The 22,361-nt window shown below is 38.9% G+C and overlaps 1 protein-coding gene across 1 annotated transcript in view; it reads left to right on the top strand.

The window, feature by feature from the left end:
* Window positions 1-297: 297 nt before the first annotated feature.
* Window positions 298-22,361, top strand: part of LOC109927017 (partitioning defective 6 homolog alpha-like) — a 72,945-nt gene continuing 50,881 nt past the window's right edge. The window contains exons 1-2 of the mRNA XM_020526910.2: window positions 298-519; window positions 1,133-1,355. Coding sequence (XP_020382499.2) covers window positions 298-519; window positions 1,133-1,355 — 445 coding nt within the window. The remainder of the gene's footprint in view (window positions 520-1,132; window positions 1,356-22,361) is intronic.

Here is a 22,361-nt window from a genome sequence, read left to right on the forward strand (position 1 = left end):
CATCTGCAGTCCTTACTGTCTCCAAATCACCAAAATTAGATTGTGTTCATTCACACTGCTAGTTGCGGGATCTTGTTTTGCACAAATATGGCAACTCTCCGTAATTCATGTAAACCTAATGGTTATTTACATCGTTTGCAAAGTGACTTGAACTGCGTGCCTGAAAACCATTCTCATGAAATGATGCAAATTTCAATGGCGTTCTAGTGTTGCCATCGTTACTGCACAGTAACATTCCGGATGACGTTACAACGTTACCGGTCCCGGCCACGCCCCCATCACCACAAGCAGCCATTCATGAATTTGAGGAGGCGGGAGTCAGCATCGCGTGGTGACGTCGAGCCAGGCCAGTGGTATTCTCGCAGAAGTCAGTTGTGTATGCTAAGAGTGCAGCTACCTGCGGCAGAGTCTCATCGGTACATGGTTAACAACGACTGCGGGCAACGCAGGGAGACAATGTCCAAACACCACAGGACACCAGCTAGAACTGTGGATAATATTATTGAGGTGAAAAGCAAGGTAGGTATTTGCAAATTTATTTATTTATTCACTTTTGTAAAAGCAATATTTCCCTCCGCGTAAAATTGGCTTCATATATCAAAGTCTGTGGTACGGTGGGATTTTGTTTTATTTGGCAGTGAATTAATGTGGTTCAGGTTATGTAAGAATGCAAAATAAAGGGTCGTAGTTCGGCTGATCGCTGCCCCCTGGGTGTTTTCCAGAGGCTCTGGTTTATATTCACAACAGCGGATGGACTACGGTTACTTAAGACGTGCTTCTCCTGGGAGTGAATTGATCCGCTATTAATGTAAACAAACCTCACTTTCCTTCGCAGAAAAAAAAGCCTGTAATTTTCTGGATCTGACAATTAATGTTATTGCGACTGTTGTTCTATTCTTCCTTCCACCATCGACTCACTTCGAGTGATGGGGCTAGTTTCTCAACATCCCATAATGTGAATTATGATCGCATATTGGAGCCATATTTAACACTGCGTGTTGCGATGAGTTGATAGGCAGGGATGGCTTCGTTTACGAGAACGATGTTACCATTAACACATTGGAGAAATAGTTTAAAATGTGCAGGTGCTACAAACCCATTTTGTTTTTACCCTGATTTCTCTTTTCCGCAGTTCGACGCTGAATTTAGAAGATTTGCTCTAAAACGTTCAAGTGTAGGTGGTTTCCAGGAATTTTACCAGCTGATTCAAGCCGTCCATCAGATCCCTTACGTGGACGTGTTGTTGGGATATACCGACATCCACGGGGATTTGTTGCCCATCAACAACGATGATAATTATCACAAAGCGCTCTCGTCTGCCAATCCTCTACTGCGAGTCATCATTCAGAGGCGAGGTAAGTCCAACACCTGCTAAACGACATCCTTTTTATTGCAACCTTGGCCATCAAAGATGTTTTTTCCATTGTAAGGGAGCTTTCTTTTAAGATGCATGGTGAAAGTAAAGCGGAATTTGATAGTTAAACTATTGAAAACAGTGTAAATCCGCCTCGATCACTTCTCATTCTACATATTTGTAATCCTGACCTAGGCTATGCCTGTGGTCGTAAAAGGCCTTAGCTAAGCACGGAATCCCGCCAATCCTGATTGAAAGAACCAAGGGTAAAAGTAGTGTGCAGTCTCTTTCAATGAAAGTGCTATTTTTATCCGAAGATTTATCCATTATTCACCTTGCCTGTATTTATATTTAGCGCAAATAAGACGCAGTGACTCACCGTCACCAGTGTCAAATTTGGGGATTTAAAAAATAGCGCTAAAAACAGATTTTAGGAGAAGTGAACGAAATTTCCAATTTCCTGTTAGTCATTGATTGATTAGATTTAATAGCTTAAAATATTCCTTTCTAGTGGTAATGTCTCATTGCAGGGTTCCTGGGAAAAGGAGGGCACTCGAATTTAAAAAAAAATGCTTTAGATTGCTATAACAAAGATATCCCACAGGTACTGGAATAAAATTGACAAAATATGTACTCCACCTTGACAGTTAAATACTAGTCTTCCAGGATTTTAACGTTGCAATGTGCTGATATGATTCTAAGGTAACCGTTCACTGTGGATGATTTGTAGACATCATACGTTCAGTCTGAACTACAACTTTTCCAACAATAAACTTACCTTCTCTCCCAAACTTGCTTATTTAAAAGTTGGAAACAGAAATGTTGGGGTCTGTAGTTTGAGTGCCCTGAATTACATCATCAACCATTGATCCAACCAGCTGAGGAAAGTTAAGACCCCACCATGCTTTAGCAATGCATTACAAATTCAAGTACCATAATTGAGCAATTAGTGTGAGAAGTTACTCTTTGACTTACTACTGTAATTTCAGTAACAATGTGCCACGACCGAAGCATCTTTCGTACTACTAGTGAATTGTGAATGGCTTTAGATTCAACTATAAAATATATTACACTCTATGATTTAATTACCTAGTTTGATCTTTTGATTGCCTATGGATAATTGAATAACAATGTTCTGAAGTGCACTTTCAATTCTATTAGAAGCCAACATTTACACTTCTAGTGCCTTTCCATTGTCAAAATAAGATCCATAACTATATATAAATTGAGTTAACAATCCTTAGGAAAAGGTTAACCTGCAGGTTAGGGGTGGGGGAGGAGGGTTGACAGTTTACAACTATAGTAATTTAATAGCTCAAGCAATCAGTTGTTGGGAGGAGATTTCAAAGATTTGACTTTTGCTGAGGGTATTTGCTGCTCTTCACTGCACAACACACCTCAGGCTACTTTTCCCAGTCTCTGCTCTGTCATTGTCTAATCCAAACCTCCCAGCATTGGCCCTATGGACTCTGGCAGTGGATCAAGCCACACTACTCTTATCCTTGTTCCTGCTGGAATGCCCATTCATCTGTGAACAAGGCTATTTCCATCCTTGAGCTTGCTGTGAATGATTGCACTAACATCATCCTGATGGAAACCTAACTGAGGAGTCAAGATACTTGCTGTTATGTGTAGCCAACTTGTGGCTAAAGCTTCCACCACTCATACCATCCAGACTATTGCAGTGCCTTTAACACCAACACTTGCTTTGGTCTATTTATGCTTCCTTCCCTTCACCACTTCTATTGCATTGTCCCTCATTTGAATATCTCACTCTTCCTACTCCCTTGCCTCTTGTCTGAAGTCATTCCTTAATACCTACTCAAGTGCTATATTAAATAAAATTACTGAAGTATCTTCACTTTTCTTCCTCACCTGCAGTGACATCATCCTAGTGACTTCAACCTTCATCTCAACTCTCAACCCTTACCCTCCTCCCTCATTTACTAATCTTCAATCCTTTAATCTTGGCCTCTACCTAAGCTTCACAAACAACTCCATAGTTGGCTTTTTGATCATGTTATCTTACCTGGCCTTAATACTCCAATTGTCAATCATAGATAAGCCTGTTTCTGACAGCTTCTTCCTTCCTCCTTCCCTCTCTTAACCTTACTTTCTTCTGTAACTTGCTGACTTTTGAAAACTTAAATTTCTAGCTTTTGGCCCTCCACTAATACTGTTCTCAACCATATCCTTGCCTTCACCTCCTATCACCCAGTCCCTATTAAAACACACACACTACTTCTCAGCCTGACTGCTGTTAATTACAGGTCTCATTGCACCATTTTAGGATGAAACAGTTGAAAGGATAAGGTGGGTGAATGCTCTTGCCATTCACCTCTGATTAATCGGGCTAGACCACGTTCAACACTAATGAATGCTGCTCTCGTATGCTAAACTGTTCACTATTCAAGGACCATCTTGGAATGCAAAAATCCCAACTTCCTTTCTGTAAAGAAAACTCAAACAAATCTTGACCTCCAAATATGAGCAACTGGTAGAATTCTTTGTCACTAATCATTGAAATCATTTGTGCAATTGCATCTGTGGCTACTTTCATTTTCCCTAACCCACTAGTCCAAATGACTTAAGGTGTTCCCCATAACTTCCTCTTTTTTTTTTCAAAAAATGTCTCTGTGCTCACCTTGTTCATGAAATCCACTTTTTGCTCACTTGATTCCATTCCCAATAAACTTTGAATTATTCAACTTCTGCTCTTGGCAATTCCTGGTGAGATGAGAACTGTGCATTCTTCTTGGATGTTGACCTATGCTTTCCTACAAGTATGTGGTAATCACTCTTCTCTTAAAAGAAAAACACCTCTGGCCCCTTCAACATTGCAAATATTACCTCCATCTCTAACCTTTCTCATTCCTCTCCCATGTCCTTGAACTTGTCAAATTTGATCATTTATTCCTGACCTCCAATGTTGAATTCCTCTGATTTGGGTTTCTAGCCTTGCCATCATACTGAGATGATGCCTTTTCAATATGGTAAATGATATCTAGTATGACTGTGACAAAGGTAAACTCTTCCTTGTCATTTTCCTTATCCGTCTGCAGCCTTTACACAATCCACCAAACCATACCCATACTACCCTCCAATGTTTCTCCTGTCATCCAGCTGCTTTCCATTTTAATTTAATCGACCTGTTCAGAGATGCTATTACACACCTCTGCAGTTGGGACCTTAACCCAGGCCTCCTGGCTTGGAGGTAAGGACACCAACGTTATACCACAAGAGCATTCATGCTTTCTATTCTCTTCTAATCTGTATGCAGAACAGCTGCTTCAATTCATCCTCCTGCAGATTGCTGTCCACCAAGGAACTTTCATTGGCTACCTCCTATTCTTATCCCTTGGTGATATCATCTAAGACAGCAAAATGCTGTTATCATCCAGCTGCACCTCACTACTGTCTCTGATCCCTTCACTGTCTTTTAAGTTGTCTGACTGCTTGCACAATACTCTGTACTAAAGGAGCAGAAATGTTCTCCAACTAAATATTGGTGAGATTGTAGCCATTGACTCTCCATTTTATCCCCACCGTAAATTCTGTTCCCAGTCACTGGCTCCATTTCTCTTCCTTGAAATTGTCCGAAACTGAATCAGATTGTTTATAACCTTGTCATGTCTAACCTAAGATGAATTTCTAAATACTGAGCTGTGTCATGTGTTGAGATTACTTATTTGCACTTCTGTAACATTGCCTAATACAACATCACCTCACTCATTGGCTTATAAATCCCTTATTCAAGTATCTTGTGACCTCCAGACTTGATTATTACACACATTCCTAGCCAGTTTTGTGTTCCACTTTTTATAAAAAGTGTCTGTGTTCTAACTCGCACCAAATCCTATTCGCCCATCGCCCCTGTCTCCTGACCTACAGTGGCTCCCTGTTGAGTAACATTAAACATCTCAACCTTTCTAAGTCTCTCCCAAGCCTCTGCTCTCTGTCTTCGTAAGCTGCTCCAGCCTGAGAGGCACCACTTCAATTCTGGCCCCTGTTGATGGGGGAGGCAGTGGTCTACTGGGATAATTGTTGGACTGGTCATCCAGAGACCCAGGTAATATTCTAGGGACATGGATTTGAATCCAGATATTGGAATTTGAACTTTTTTTTTTTTTTTTTTAGAAGGTCTGGAATTAATAGATTCATGGTTGTCATTAAACTCTTGATATTTGGAAAATCCCTTTTGTTCATGAATGTCTGTTTTAGGGAAGGAAACTGCCATCCTTACTTGGTCTGGCCTACACATGACTCCAGACCCACTGCAATGTGGTTGACTCTTAACTGCCCTCTGGGCAATAAATGCTGGCATAGCCAGTGATTCCCTCATCCTCTTAATTTTTAATAAAACCCTAATTCAAATATATCACTTGATAGCTGGGCCTTCTGCCTAGGCACTGAACTTGAATACCCTCCCATAAACCCTGTACTTCACTACCTTCTCCTTTTTATTTTCTATTGGTAATATTTTGATTATAGCTTGTTAAATTTTTTTTTTAAAAGGAGACTTTAATTTGTTCAGTGTTTTGCTGGCAGGTAAGCAAATGGCATTCTGCCAAGATTCAAGAATGCAGTGGCATATATTCAAGAGGTTTTAAGTGCTTGGGTATAGTTAAGCAATACTGGTATGAACACCTCACCAATTCCAAAACAGCATCCAAGTATTTGAGTGAACTAACTATTTTTATGGTCTAGTTTCTACTATCTTAGAAAATTATTACAATATAACCATCTCTGAAAATACAGAACAGACTGTGTACATGTTGTCTTGTTACCTCTGTACTAAAAGACTATCATTCTACAAGATAGACAAAATGAGATTTTAGCCCCTACCCACCCCCTTACTTGAGATAATGCAATTAGAAATGCCATGAAGACCAAACTTGGAGTTGAATTCATAGATCTTTGTGCCTCCACACTAATAGAAAATATTGTTAGACACCTCAAAAGCAAATTGCAAAAAACCCCATTTCTTATTGGACCTCACCTGTCTGTACCACAGCACGTAATTCATACAATATAAAATGTGGAGAGAATGGGACCTCTTACTAATAAAGTTAGTGCATGAAATGTAATGTTCCTTTTAAATTTGGGCTTGTAAGTTATTTTTATGCCAAAACATTAAACTCCTGCAGTTAAACCTCTACTCTTCTTTCACTGCAAAACTCCCACAGGCAATTAATTTGCAGTGCCCAGTACTGAAAACAATCAACTAGGGATTTGTATCATAATAAAAATCACCATAGTCTAGTTCATGTGTACTCCTTTTTTTTCTGTATGTCCTTATGAAATACTTGGGCATTCTTTTTAAATTAGTAGTGTATAGAAACATTCTAGGTTTTAGTGACACCCAGTTTTAACAGCTAATATAGAGTTTCGTGCCTTGACTAAATATTTGGTATCTTATTCCATCAAATTTTTAGCAAGGGCTAATGTGTAAATTTTATGATTATTAGCACAAGTTTGAGATGTAATAACAAGTTGAAAATTTTTCTTGATGGAAACTGCATCAGGAGGAGTCACGGACTCATTTATTTGCATTTCTCTCAAATCAGCAACCTATGCTATGGGAATTTTTTCTAATTTCTAAAACATTAGATGTTATGTCCTGCAAGTTCTAATTGGGTAAATAAGTTCATACAATGAAGTGTTGTAGCATTTTGGTCAAGAAGCACTTTTCTCTTTTCTCTTTTTATAAATGGAGTTGATCTAGTGCTTGAATGTTTGCTGGTGATGCAGAGACACAAGCATGTAACCTCTGACCGTTTTTAAAGAAGTGGATAGTTCTGTTGTGTAGTGTTTTGATGGTAGCAGTGATGCGTACATAAAATTTCAGTCAGAAAATTTGCTTTTGTGTACAGCTGAGTCAAGTGTACAGCACAGAAGGCCCTTGTCGGTCTTCAAAGACAAACACCCAAGAATTATAATCCCATTTTCCAAAACTTGGCCCATAACCTTGTATGCCTTGACATGACAAGTGCACATCTACATACTAAAATATTTGAGGCTTTCTGCCTCCACCAACCTTAGAAGCAGTGAGTTCTGGATTCGCACTGACATTTTGGATGAAAAATAATTCTCTGCTTATGCCCCTTACCTTAAATCTACGTTCCCAGTAACTGATCCCCCCCCCCCCTCCAAGGCGGAAAATTTCTTCCTGCCTACTGTCCGTGCCCCTCAATTTTGTACATCTCAACACGTGCCCCCATCTCGATCTCCTCCACTCCAAGGAAAACAATCCCAGTCTATCCAATGTTTCCTCACAACTGAACTAACCAGCCCAGGCAACATCCTGGTAAATCTCCTCTACACCTTTTTTCCAGTGCAATCGCATCCTTCCTATAATGCAGATTCCAGAACTGCGCACAATACTCTAGCTACAGCCTAATGAATGTCTTGTGTACAATTCCAACATTACCTCCCTGCTCTTAAATCCTACGCTTCAGCTACTAAAGGTGAGTGTCCCATATGCCACTATAACCACTCTATTTACCTGTCCTGTTATTTTAAGGGACTGGTGGACATGCGCAACCAGGTCCCTTAGATCCTTGATGCTTAGCAGGGTCCTGCCATTCATGTATTTCCTTGCCTTGTTTGTTCTGCCCAGGTGCATCTCTTCTCACTTATTCAGATTGGCTGATCAGTGGCAAATGGAATTCAATCTAACTACCTATATCCTGCAGCAATCTAATGCTCCATCCAACAGTTTCTCTGGCTATCTTAGCTGAGAACAACACTCGTAAGTGTTGGTCATAAGTTTGGTCTTAATTGAGTCCAAGATTGTGTGCCTATATGTCTACTAATGAATTACTCCCTTTTTAATTGACAAATTTATCTTTTTAATTATCAATGAAAGCATGGCATTAAATGCTTTTGTAAGGGTATACTTGGAAAAGAAGCAAGAGATATGCTTGCACGAGTTTGGTGAAATATTAATTTTGCCAATTTCCATCATGGGAAATTGCTGTGCAAGTAAGTAGGCCTTATGCTGGATTTAGAGGTTTATTTGGGTTTGTAAGCCTGTCAATGAGATTGTGTTCCATCATCTGAATCCTTTGTATCATGCAGATGTCTCAATCCTTGCAAAAGCTTTATATGTTTTTCTGTAGTATATGTTTAAATATGCTGCATAATTAAACTGTCCATCTCCATACTACCCAACATAAGTACACAAGTACACAAACCACGTGAGGCTTATTGGCTCCCATTAAACTGGGACTTAATTTAGTTGATTTAAACAGGCAGGCAGTCCAGAGAAATTGGTGCATTTTTTTAAAAAAAACTGCAAGTAAGCTATTTAAATATCTGTAGCACTAAGCTTGGGGTTCTAGCTTATATTTCCAACATTTGTGTGATATTTTGCTTTGTGATCAATTGAGTGGGGCCTTTTTTATCTGGTCCAATTCAGAAGAAACTCATTGAGGCACCTGGTATTTTAATATACCATTTCCTACTTTGCATTTCCCACAATATAATTTCTTTGGTAGATGCCAATTTGTGTAAGCTTGAGTGGACAAATATTGACTCTCCTAATGAGTGTATCAGTACTTAATTGCTCTTGGGTTTATCATTCTGTCTTTTAGAATAATTTTTCTTGCTGTTTTCTGGGCAGTAGTTGACTTAAGTACTGTGTAACACTATGCAAGGTCAGTTTGTGCAAACTACCTTCTGAGCTGCTACATAAAGGTTAAACTGTCCCTCAGAAGTGATCGATGGTCTTCAATTTGTTTTGTAAATGCAAATATTTTAACTGAGCTGTGAAATATCATCCTTATGAACAAAGGACAGTTGGCCAACTTTGGGGGGAGGGAATGGGAAAGAGGGGGGGAAGGATGGAGGAGAAACTTCAATATCAATAAGGGTCCACAAAGTGTTACAAGATCTTTTACAATCTCTTGCTAAATGAGGGCAATTACGCTGTATGTTCAATCACTCCAAATCCACATGGAAAACTTGTATTTGTGAGGCTTCTGTTTCAATGTGCATATTCCCTCATAAAATTCTCTCCTTTTGACAGCTTGATGCTGATCAGGCTGTGTTTCTGGCTTAACAGTGTTGGTAGTTTGTGGCTGACCAGAACTGCTTTTACACTGAATTGTGTTGATGCTACTGGATTCATGTGCATGGTTGTGTGGAAAAAACACTAAGTAAACTTGCAGCCAATCTGCTCGCACTTACCATTTTGCTTTGGAGAAAGATGGGGGGAAACAAGATTTTTAATGTTTTACTTTGTTGCTAAATCAAAATAAAAGCAAAACAAAATGTTGGAGAAAATCTGAAGGTCTGGTAGCACCTGTGGAGAAAAGCAGAATTAACATTTCACGTCCAGCACAACTCTTGAGAACCTTCCCATTCTTGGATTAAATTTGTTGACTTAAGGAGCTGAGGGGAAATGAAACGAATCCTGGAGGGTGCAGACTCTGGAAAGGTTGGCCCAGATCTCCTCTGAAAGAAATTGCAATCCATTTCTCCCTCGGCTTGACAAATTTGGCTACAAGGGTAGCACCTTTCCTAATTTTCACTATTTAAACAGCAGTATTCCCCAGGAGATGTCGTGTCATTCTGGACACTTGCTCGCTCTCTCTGTCGGCAACCCCCCTCCACCCCCATCTCTCCACAGATGCTGCTAGACCTGCTGAGTTTCTCCGCCATTTTTGTTTGGTTTAGATTTCTAGTATCTGCAGTATTTTTGCTTTTATCAAATAGAAGCGGCTTGTACTTGAACTGCACTTAAAATCAAAGTGTAGTCTGTTTTGATTTTTTTTTCAAGATGGTTATTTGTGTGACGGATAAGGATGTGGCAATAGGCATTATCTAAATGGACTTCATATTAGGTTGAACAAAATTCAGAAGTAATCTTAAATTAGTTTGGTAGTTTTAGGGGGGTTGAGGTATTTGATTAAGATCTTTTTTTTCGTATTCGTGTGATTTCTATGAAAGAATAGAGTTAATGAGTGTGAACAGTGAGTTTTGTAGATGGGAGCAGGAAGTAACAATTCAACCATATTGAACTCAGCCTAAAGTCATTTAAGTTCTGACAAATCTGAATATTAGGAGCTGTCGAGAAGCAAAGTGCACGTGGATCAAGGGAGTTCCAGATATGTCACTCAAAGCTACAGTGCAACTGCTTCAAAAAAAAGTCAGTCTAATGGAATTGTCTTCTATGATGTTGGAATTTTAAACAACCTAAGGATTTAATAATAGTTGTCCAGTTTAACCCAAGCTTCTAGATGATGTCAAGTTAGGTTGGAATTGAAAATGAGGAACTAGATTTCAGAGCCTTGGTCTTCCAGAGTACTGCATCCAGGTTTGGGCAAGGCATCTCAGGGAAACGAAAATATTGGAGAAGGTACAGCTCATAATCACTAATTATACCAGGACAGATTGTATTAAATTGGTTTGAAATAACTGAGCTAAGAAGGTTGGGGTGTTTAAAATCATGAAAACATTTTAGGGTAGATCTGGAGAAAGTATTTTCTCTTAATTCCCTAAGTTGAGGGCACAATCCTAAAGAGAGACCTTTAACATTTCAAAAATTAAATGGGGAAGCCGTCTTCACACAAAGGGGAGTGGAAATTTGGAACTTATTCCTCCAAAAGCCTATGAACGGATGTAGGTCAATTGACACCTTGAGGGGCATAAAGTAAAGATTTTTAAATTAAGCTGAGGTACTGTACACTTGCAATCTTACTGGCGTGAACTTAATTGGAGATACTAACAGTGTAACTAAATCCCAAATGAGTTTTGCTTTGGTATTTGAACCAATTGCAGCTGTTCTCGGTGAAGAATTGTCTTGCATTGTTGACTAATTCCCAAGTCAGATGTTTCCATACGGAAACACTGACGCTAAATGGAAGTGAGCCTGCTTTTAAAACCCGGAAATTTTTGCTAAGAGTTTGGGTTCCAGCAGCCTCTTGGGCAGATGGATTTGGGTGATTTTTCTCACGTTGTATTCTCTTTAATTTACTTTTGCTATAATGTTTGAATGCTGCTTGTTGAAGCGACACTCGATTGCGTAGGTCCATGGTTGACATACTGACTGTGGAAGTTAACAGGGATCCCAATGATTTTACGTAACATTAACAGTTTTTATTAAAATCTTGCTTCAAATTCACTTCAAGAGAACGTTCCCAAGAATTGACTCTGCAAGGTACATATAGCCTATGAGATAATAGAGCCAATTTTGCACTTCAGCTAAGTACAGAAAGCTTTGAATCTGATCTATTGGAGAGATCCACAAAAATTGAGATGAGACCGTTGCACATTCGTAGTACGGTTTTAATCTTGTAGGATAGTTTGAAAGATATTTCTGAGCAACACCACTTCTCAGCTATTATATGGTTCCTGTAATCACATTGTCCCAGTCTGCCCTGTGCTGGAAAAGAGAAAAGTGGATTGGGTTTCCACCTTCACTCTCTCTGACATATCCTTACTGTCTTTTGACAAAACGAGGTCACCAACTGCGGTCCTGAAATGTTAATTCCGTAAGCATGCACTTACCACTGAGGGGGTCTTGTGGTTCAGTGATTAGCAGCCCTGCCTCTGAGCCAGAAGCTTAAGTGTTCAAGTCCAATTTTAGGACTCAATGGCCAACACATAATGCAGCCAAACAGATTGAAGATCAACCTACGAATCTTGCTAGCATATGCCAATGGCAATTGGTAGGGTTTTGGAGGAAGGAAGAGATTCCTGGTCAATGTCTTCATATCTCACATGCCAGTGTCTTTGTAGCAGAGGTATGGATGTCTGGAAGGTGTAAAAGTAAAGGTGGAGCTTCTACCATCACTATGCATTACACCAGACTACAAAATGCATGTTACCGACAGCAGCTTAAACTTCCTGTATAATCCGTAACACCGGCACCTCAACACTTCTTATTAAGCTAACAACGTCTGCACTGTCCTGGGCATATTTGTCAAATAGATGACAGCCATATAGTCAGAGATGTATATGGTGAACTGACTGCTGGGTCAGATCTTTCAGGCACTCATACATCTGCTGTAAAAGCACCAGCATGCGAGATGTGAAGGTGCTGGATGCTGACATTGTCAATCGGGAGGAGATCACTGACAGCCAGTACCTTTTTTGGAGGCTAACTGGAAGAGTATTAGCAAAGACACAAAGCTTAACTGGCTGAGAAAGGAACCTAAAGAAAGGAATCACTCCTCATGTAAACCTGCTGTGTTCCTCTGTAGAAAATGTGGTAGAGATTGCCATACCAGAGTGAACCATGCTAGGCAGTGCTTATTAGAGTTGAACACCAAAGTACAAACTACCATCTTGGGTGATGAAAGATTGCCACTTCTTTTTAAAAGAAAGCTTTCCCAATCTGGATTAGCCTAAACGTACTACACTCAGTTAGTGGGTGGTCAGAATGTCGAGAGTTTGCACAATAGAATTTAAAACCGTGTTTCAGTTATAATCAATTTGGGTGAGATTTGACATTGTGCACTCTTGGGTTGTAAGGAAAAGAATTGATTCTTCTGGCAACTCAATGCTGTAAGTACAACCAATTGGTATAAATTGAGTCCTCTATTTTTCATGAGGTATTGGAAAGTGGTGATACTGTCAATGAGGGAGTTTCACATTTTGATGCGAGGATAACAGTTTTGGCAGAGGCATTACAGAATGTGGGTTGAGCGAAAAAGCAAGAAACCTATTTCTCACTGTTATAGAATTGGTAAAATTCACTTGTGATCTATAGACGGTTGTTTGTCTTTCATCAAAATGTCACATCAACATGCAGAATTGTGGATTCCCCAACTCTCAATGCCACTGCTTGACAGAATAAAAGTTTTAATACATTGATGCTTCATTGACATTGTGTAAAATGGATTGCCAATTTACAGAGCCTGATGGTTGGTATAAGTTGAATTAATTAATCCATACTGGCAGCTGGCAACTAAATAAGTGATGCGCTGATTTGAAATACTAGCTGCAAATTTGAGATGGTTAATTCTTGCTGGTTACAGATATATCGAAGAAGCAGAAGAGACAATTATGGTGGAACAAGTTTAGAATTAATTGCTTTCAAACCCATCACTACTCAAGTGGGGAAAAAAAATACCTGATAAGCAGGCTTTTGTGAAAATTGAAATCTCGTTTGCAGTTTTTGCTTTGAAAATAAACTGCATTACCACTGCTGAAGATTGTCTTGTTGACCACTTAACCATCTACTGACAAACAAATTGAAATTGTCTGCCTCTGTTTGGCATTGTTTTGTGTAAACTGTTTAAAGCTGTTTGGTTTAAATTATTGTGGATTAAAGCTGTTTGCTTTGTAAAAATACAAAATTTGGTTTTCTTTGAATTAAAATTGGTTACAGCCAATATTTTTACATATGGTAATCTTGTATATTGCTAGTTCCTTCTACTGGTCCAACCCCTACAAAAGAAACATGGCATTATTCTTGCTGGCTGGCTGACAGTCTGTTGCGAAAGGGATATGAGATATTGTGGTAGTCAACTGTAAGTTTACTTGCATGGGCTGCGATTGGAAGCCTAGGTTGTAAGATTATCCCTAATGTCAATGTGATGAAATTTTCACAAATGGGTGATTTTGTATATTGCTCTTTAGGTAGTTTTATGTTTCATTTGAGATCATAGGGATAGATACTTCTATTTTAAATCCTAAATTACTGAAGACATCAGGAGATTCAGCATGTGTGGCAAAAACAAAAAGTATTTTTGAGCTTTTGTTCAGATTTGAACAGTACAAGTAGAAAGATCAATTGACAGAGATGCATAATACCTCTTATAGTCATACAGCACTGAAGCAGACCCTTTGGTCCAACCAGTCCCTGCCAAACATAATCCCAAACTAAACGAGTCCCACTGCCTGCTCCTCTGGCTCATCTCCCTCCAAACCATTCCTATTCATATCCATCCAAATATCTTTTAAACATTGTAATTGTACCCACATCAACCACTTCATCAAGAAGTTCATTCCACACGCGAACCACCCTGTGCTTTATTTTTAAAAACAAATTTGCCTCATGTCTTTTTTTTTTTAATCACTGTCCTCTCACTTTTTAAAAAAAGTGCCCCCGGTCTTGAAATTCCCCATCTTAGGGAAAAGACAACCTCCTATGCTCCAGTGAAAAAAGTCCCAGCCTATCAAGCATTTCCTTACAACTCAAACCTTCTATACCTGGTAAATCTCTTCTCTTCTGCACCCTCTCCAGCTTGATAATATCCTTCCCATAACTGGGCAACCAGAACTAGACACAATATTAGATCAGGAAGAATAGGCCTCGTTAATGTCCTGTAAAACCTTAACATGACTTGTCAACTCCTATACTTGGAGGACTGAGCAATGAAGGCAAGTGTGCCAAATGCCTTTCTAACCATCCTGTCTAAGTGACGCAAACTTTAAAGAATTATTTACCGGAACGCCTAGGTACCTCTGTTCTTCTACCCAAGGCCCTACCATTAATTGTATAAGCCCTATTGTCGGTGGTTGTACCAAAAATGCAATACTGTGCATTTTATCCAGATTGAACTCCATCTGCCATTTTTCATCCCATTGACCCATTTGATCAAGATCCCTTTGAAATGAGAAAATCTCCTCCACTGTCCACTATGCCACCAATTTTGGTGTCATCCACAAACTTACTAACAGTGCCTTCTGTATTCTCATTCAAATCACTTACATAAATGACAGAGACAAAAGAGGACCCAGAACCAATCCCTGTGGAATACTGCTGGTCACAAGCAACCCTCTGCCATTACGGTCTCCTGCTGTTAAGCCAATAATGTATCCAATTGGCAAGCTCACCCTGAATCCCATGTGACCTAACTTTGCTGATTAGTCTACCACACAGAACCTTGTCAATGGATTTTAGTAAAGCCTAATCTACAATGTCTACTGCTCTACCATCAACCTTTTTGGTGACTTCCTCAAAAAGCTCAATCAAGTTTGTGAGAGAAATTTTCCTCACACAAAACCATGCTGACTATTCCTAATCAATTTTTGCCCCTCAAAATGTCCGTAAATCCTATCTTTTATCAACTCCAACAATATATGCCCACAGTTGAAGTCAGACTCACAGGTCTATAGTTCCCCTGTTTCTCCTTTTATAACCTTTCTTGAACAAAGGTACAACATGAGCCACCCTCTGATCATCAGGCACCTCATCTATACTTATAGATAAGGCAAATATTTTGCAAGGGGTCTCAATTTCCTCCTTACTACCCACAACATTTTGGGATACATTTAGATTGTGTCTTGGAGATTTATCCACTTTTATGTTCTCTAAGATCTCCCAAACTTCCTCTTCTGTAATGTGAATTGTTTTTAAAACAGTGTATTTGTCTGCATTCTTTAGCCTCCACAGTAAAAACTGATGCGAAATATTTTGTATAGTATCTCTCCCATCTCCTGGGGTTCAACACGAAGATGACCTCCTTGATCTTTAAGGGGCACTACCCTCTCTGTTTACCCTCTTGCTCTTAATGTATTTGTGGAATCTCTTTGGATTATCCTTAACCTTATCTGCCAATGCTATCTCATATCCCCTCTTTTACTTCCTGATTTCTCTCTCAAGAATGCCCCTACACTCTTTTTATATTTAAAAAGTCAATTGAACCAAGTTGTCTACATGTTTAAAAGAGAGAATCTTTTGTTCTTGACTAGCGGCTCAATATCTTTATTCATCCATTGTTCTTTTAATCTTACCAGCTTCACCCTTCACTCTAACAAGAACAAAATGCCTCTGAACTCTTGTCATCACACTCTTGAAAGCCTCCCACTTGTCAGTTCTTGCTATCTCCCACTTGTCAGACGTCCTCTTACCTGTGAACAGTCTATTCCAATCAACTTTTGAAAGTTCTTGTCTCATACTATTAAAATTTGCCTTACTCCAATTTAAAAACTTCCTTTTATTGGAAGGCTTATCCTTTTCCATAACCGTTTTGAAACTAAAAATCATGGTTGGTAGATCTGAAATGTTCCCCTACTTTTACTTCAGTCACCTGCCCTGCCTTATTGCCCAAAAGAGGGTCTAGTTTTGCTCCTTTTTCTAATAGGAGCATCCACATACTGATAAAGAGAACTTTCTTGAGCACACTTGACACATTCTTCACCATCCAAACCTTTTAACACTATGGTACACCCAGTCACTGTTTGGAAAATTAAAACCCTCCATTATTACAACCTTATGCTTGCATATATCTGAGATCTCTACATATTTGTTTCTCAATTTTTCTTACTATTTGATGGGCGATGGGGTGGCTATAGTACAATACTATCAGTGATCTTTCCTTTCTTTTGTAATTTCTACCCATATTTTCACAATTTTTCAGAAATGTCTTCCCTAGTTACAGCAGTAATGTATTCCTTCATCAAAACACCCTACACTTGCCTCCTTTTCTATCCTTCCTTTAGTATCTAAAACCAGGAACATGAGGTTGCCAGTCTTGTCCACCTCTCAGCCAAGTTTCTGTAAAAGCCATGACGTCCTAATCCATACTCTTAAACATGTCCTGAGTTCATCAGCCTTACCTGTAAGACCCCTTGCATTGAAATAAATGCAATTTAGTTCTTCAGAGTTACTACGTAGAGTCTCTTGTCATTCTTTTCTAATTGATGTGCTCTTGTCACATTCAGAACCTACCCCATCAATCCTTCCATTTACGTGGCTACTTAGAATTCCTCCGCTATCAGTATGAAGACTCCCTTAATAGAATGAGCAAATCTCTCTGCCAGGGTATTGGTCCCTTTCCAGTTTAGGTTAGATCCATCCTTTTTGAACAGGTTTTTTCTATCCCTAAAGACATTCCAATTGTGCAAGAACCTGAATCCTTGAACAATACACCAGCTCTTCAGCCATTGATTTATCCCCTTTTGTTCTTATTAAACACAATTGTCTATCAATGTTTGTATCTCTCCAAATCCAAATTTTGGACACATCAGCTGTCAGTCCACCTCAATCTTTTTACAAACTACTGTACTTGTGTCTAGAATTGAAACTGTCCTCCCTTAACCCTGACTAATCTCTTTCCATCTGTTGAAATGAGAGGAAGGCTAACGTGTTTCTTTCCAATTTGTTCCTATTTTTCTCTAGTGAATGCAGCTATATATCTCCTGCTAGGTATCTGATGTGTTTGTCTTCCATCAGCATTGTCATTTCTTTAAATAGCAATTTGGGCAGTGGGTTCCCCCAGTAATATTAAATTCTACTGGGTTAGAAGTCACCTTCCATTAGAATGTCATTCTGCAGCAATGAGTTTCAGGCCAGTATGACTTCACGTTGATAGTATCTGCCATTATTTTGAACGTACATATGTGCTATTGTCATGCATAAAATAGTTTGTGGGAGAATTGTCACTCCTGAAGCCAGTGACCAAACGACATTCCATTAAACAGGAAGTGGAAAGGATTCCTTCACTTGGTTGTTGAAGGGGGAAAAGGGTGGGGTGAAATAGTAATTTGTTGCTCTTGTGCCAGTACTTTTCAAAGTTTGTGGACAAAATATTTGCTGTCAAATATATGCTGAGTGTATTCTAATTTATGCAAGTAGAATTTCCTTATGAAACAGAATTGTCCAGTGTTTTAAACAAGACTAGGCTTGTAAGATGCACCAACTTGTATTTACATATTTCCTTTCCAAATTTAGGTAGGTGGGGAATTCCAAGAAAGCTCTTGGGAAAGAAACAAGTTTTATTTATAAAACGTAACTAATGAAGTTTGTAGAATTTGGAAAGAATAAGACTCCAGTATTGCTGGGGGAGGGGGATAAATACTATAAGCTTTTCACCTTGTATTCATCAGGATGATGCAAAATTTGTTATTCCAGCAAAATGACAATTTATGCTGCATGAGAAAAGTGTTACCACAGAACATCTTCCTTTAGCTGTTCATGATAGCACTAGCCTATGTTTGCAAAACTGCCCAATTGAATGTGATTCTATGATTTGACAGCACAATCAAACAATCCTGAGTGTCCTAAGAATGACACTAAGAAATAATTTAAGATCCTCAGTCAGGCTTACAATGTGGCTCACTTGTGCTTGTTAGAAGCTACATGTATTAATTCATAAGGCACTGTCCTCTATAAATGAAGTATGACTAGGCATCAATCTATTTGAGTTGAACAAAAGCATATGGGACAACACCTCTGTCATATTCCCCTCGGGAATAGTTGGTCTATTTTGGCAACCAATCGGTACTCGGTTCTCATAGTACACTATACACAGCCCCTTAAAGTATGGTATTCTTGCACTTGTCCTGATAAGTGCAAAATGAAAAACTTCAACAGCATCAAAAACAGAATTTGCTGGGAAAGTTCAGCAAATCTGGCAGCATCAGTGAAGAAAAAAAATCAGTTAATGTTTCAGGTCTGGTGACCCTTCCTCAGAACTTCATGTCGTCTCCTTTTTAAACGTAACGCTCAAGTTCTGTACTACTAAGCATATAGAAGCAAGATGTTTAATACTTAATCTTAAAACAGCCAATCCATATCAAAATAGTTGTTTCAGCCATGAAGACTTGTTTGTTTGGCCTAAAAATCAATTCACAACTATTTTAATTTTGTTCAACTACCAAATTTTTAGTATTTTAAATTGCCTGTAGTTATCCACTTCTGTACCTAATGTAATCTTGTTAATCAATGATTGTTTTGACTGTCCAGCAGAAGATCATATTTCTGTCGTGTACCAATCCTAACATCATGGCAGAATTTAATTAGCTTTCTGAAATGACAACTGAGCTATTGAATATTTAGTACATATAAACTATTCTAGAGTTCTTGAACAATGATTAAACCTGAACCCGAGGAATGTGTGAACTTTCATATACAGAAATAATTAAAAATGACTTTCCTATTACAAAATCCTCCCACAACAAGTCGATATTTCCAATGGAAATGGACTGTTGCAATGTAACTGTCTCAATGGCCAGGCAAGACTGTTCATTTACTAAAAGACATTAAAGAATGGCAAGAAATTTCATCTCATCTGCACTTGAGCTATCCAAGTATTTACAATTAATACTTTCCTCGGTGTGATCAACGATTACTTAAATTATACCGCATGGTGGCACAGCAGTTAACATTGCTGTCTCAGTGCCAGGGACTCTGGTTCAATTCCAACGTTGGGTGACTGTATGGAGTTTGCACATTCTCCCTGTGTCTATGTGGGTTTCTTTTGGGTGCTCTGGTTTCCTCCCACAGTCCAAAGATGTGGAAGTTAGGTGGATTAGCCATGCTAAATTGCCCTGTCGTGGCCAGGGATGTGCAGGCTAGTTGGATTTGCTGTGTTGGAAATGCAGGGTTATGGGGATAGGATGCGATCCCTTCAGAGGGCCAGTGCAGACTCAGGGCTGAATGACCTCTATCTAAACTGTGGGCATGCTATGATTCTATGACATCTGGGGAAGTGCAAAGGGAAGTTAGCAGATTACCCAGAATTAAGGACACTCTGCTGTATGAAACTGCCTCTTAATTCTTTGAACAAATGAGAAATTGCAGTATTGACTTAGTTTTCATTTTTCACATTTGTCATAATTCCACTTTTCCTTCTTTCATGTAATGCAGGAAATTAGAGCATTTTAGTCAGATTTTTAATTTTTTTTTTTTTCTGAAGAACGGTCTTGACCTGAAACATCAGCTTTCCTGCTCCTCTGCTGCCTGGCCTGCTGTGTTCCTCCAGCTCCACACTGTTATCTCTGACTCCAATTTTTTGCTCCATTTTCACTATTCATTTAAATGACTGAATAAGTTGAATTATTCAAACTGCTTTATTAGAAATAACATATTTGTTTAGTGTTTGATCACTTGATGAATTGTAACTTTTGGCCTGCATTTGTCTGCAGAGTTTCAAGTAGAACAACACTTTGAAGATATTGACCAGAAACACTGATTTCATTAAACTAGTCTAATTTGATTAAGTTCATGTAACCTTATGCCAGTTTGATTTGCGATTATTAGTGAAAAAACAAAATATTTCTATTTTTCAACTTTAAGATAAGGCTGTAGCCATCTTCACTTTATCATTAAGAAACAACATTGTTTGGCAAATAATGGTTAAAATTGTATGAAATGGGCTCTAATTTACAATAATACACATCAACATACAGTTTTAATACTTGTTTTGTGAATTGAATTAAACGTGTGAAACAGATTTCATTTCAAAATGTTTGAGGATATTGTAGTGCTTAAAGAAAAACGGCAGCAATCTTTAAAACACTTGCTGAGGCTGGAGAAGATTGCAATGAGGGGCAAGGCCAAAGGGTGGGTAAAGGTGATGGGTACAAGTTTTCAAACAGGCAAAATTTTGAACTTTTTTTTTTGTATTTGTGGATTATAAAGTTGGATGCTAGCTATGAAAGATTTATAATACTTGAGCCTCTAATTAAGACTCCTATTGTTTAGGAGCAGCCTAAACTAACCTGAATTTTGGAAGAGGGGATCTCTGCTTGGCTTTACGTTCAACTTGGACCTAAATCTACTTACTTTTGCACAAGTTCAGCATTGGTGCCGAGGAAAAACTGCTTTGCACAACTACTTGGAAAGTAATTGCTGTCTTAGTGAAGCTAAGATTTGAGATTATTTCCTTTTGGGTAGGGTCTGAAACTGACTCAAATTGCTGTCCACCAGTTTAACTATTATAACAAAATTGTAAATAATCAATGATTCTGAATTATTAATTGATTGTTCAGGAAATCCTGTATGGTGTATCCTGATGCATCACATTTTATAGCAGTCATGTATCTCTCTTGCTGATGTTCCAGCTATAGAAACAAGTGTGTGGTCTGTAAGAGACACAGCAGCCCTGAAGTCTGGTTAGGGCTATGGTGACTTGACTTGACTTCAGGGTGAGTCTCCACAGTCAATTGTATTTAGAAGCCAACTGATTGAAATATAATGCTGAAACGTAGCAAAAGCTCCCAAACATTGCACCTTGATGAAGTATAACTGGGGTTTCAAAGTACAACTATTTTAAAATCACTTCTATGGTACTAGAAAACAAGATCAGAAAAAGCACTTTTGCATTTGAGCTCATTTTGCTAATAAACCTTGATTTATTGACTGTTCATATTTGGTTAAAACCTGTTCGTTATCAAATGTCCTGTGAAAACAGAATTGGTTTCTAGTGAAACCATTTAAAGGGTGAGTGTCCATTTTCCCACATACAGTGATATCTGAGCAGGGAGGGGGTAAGAAAGGAAGAGCTTAAATCTTTTTCTGTAAATAGTGTCATAGAGCTGTACAGCATGGAAACAGACCCTTCGGTCCAACTTGTCCATGCCAAACAGATATCCTGTGTAAATCTAGTCCCACTTTCCAGCATTTGGTCCATATCCCTCTTAAACCCTTCCCATTCATGTACCGATCCCGATGTGTTTTTTTTTACAATGCTATAATCATACCAGCCTCCTCCACTTCTGGTAGCTTATTCCATACATGCATCACCCTCTGCATGAAAAGGTTTCCCCTTGGGTTCCTTTTTATATCGTTCCACTCACCTTAAACCTATGCCCTGTAGACTCCTTTTTTTTTTTTCCGACCCCCACCCCCAGGAAAAGACCTTGACTAATTTACCCTATCCATGCCTCTCTTAACTTTACAAACGTCCAAAAGGTCACCCCTCACCTTCACTCCAGGGGGAATAGCCCCAGCCTATTCAACATCTCCCTATAGTTCAAACTCTCCAACCCCTGCAACATCCTTAAATCTTTTCTGAATCCTTTCAAGTTTGACAACATCATTCCTATAGGAGAGAGACCAAACTTGCACACAATACTCCAACAGTGGCCTAACCAATGGCACAGCCACATGACCTCCCAACTCCTATACTCAATGCACTGATCAATAAAGACAAGTGTACAAAATATCTTCACTATCCCATCTACCTGTGACTCTGACTCTGCTTTCAAGGAACTATGAACCTGCACTGAGATAGTAGGAACTGCAGATGCTGGAGAATCTGAGATAACAAGGTGTAGAGCTGGATGAACACAGCAGGCCAAGCAGCGTCAGAGGAGCAGGAAGGCTGAT

Source organism: Rhincodon typus, chromosome 15 (assembly GCF_021869965.1).
Source record: "Rhincodon typus isolate 14 chromosome 15, sRhiTyp1.1, whole genome shotgun sequence".
NCBI lineage: Eukaryota > Metazoa > Chordata > Chondrichthyes > Orectolobiformes > Rhincodontidae > Rhincodon > Rhincodon typus.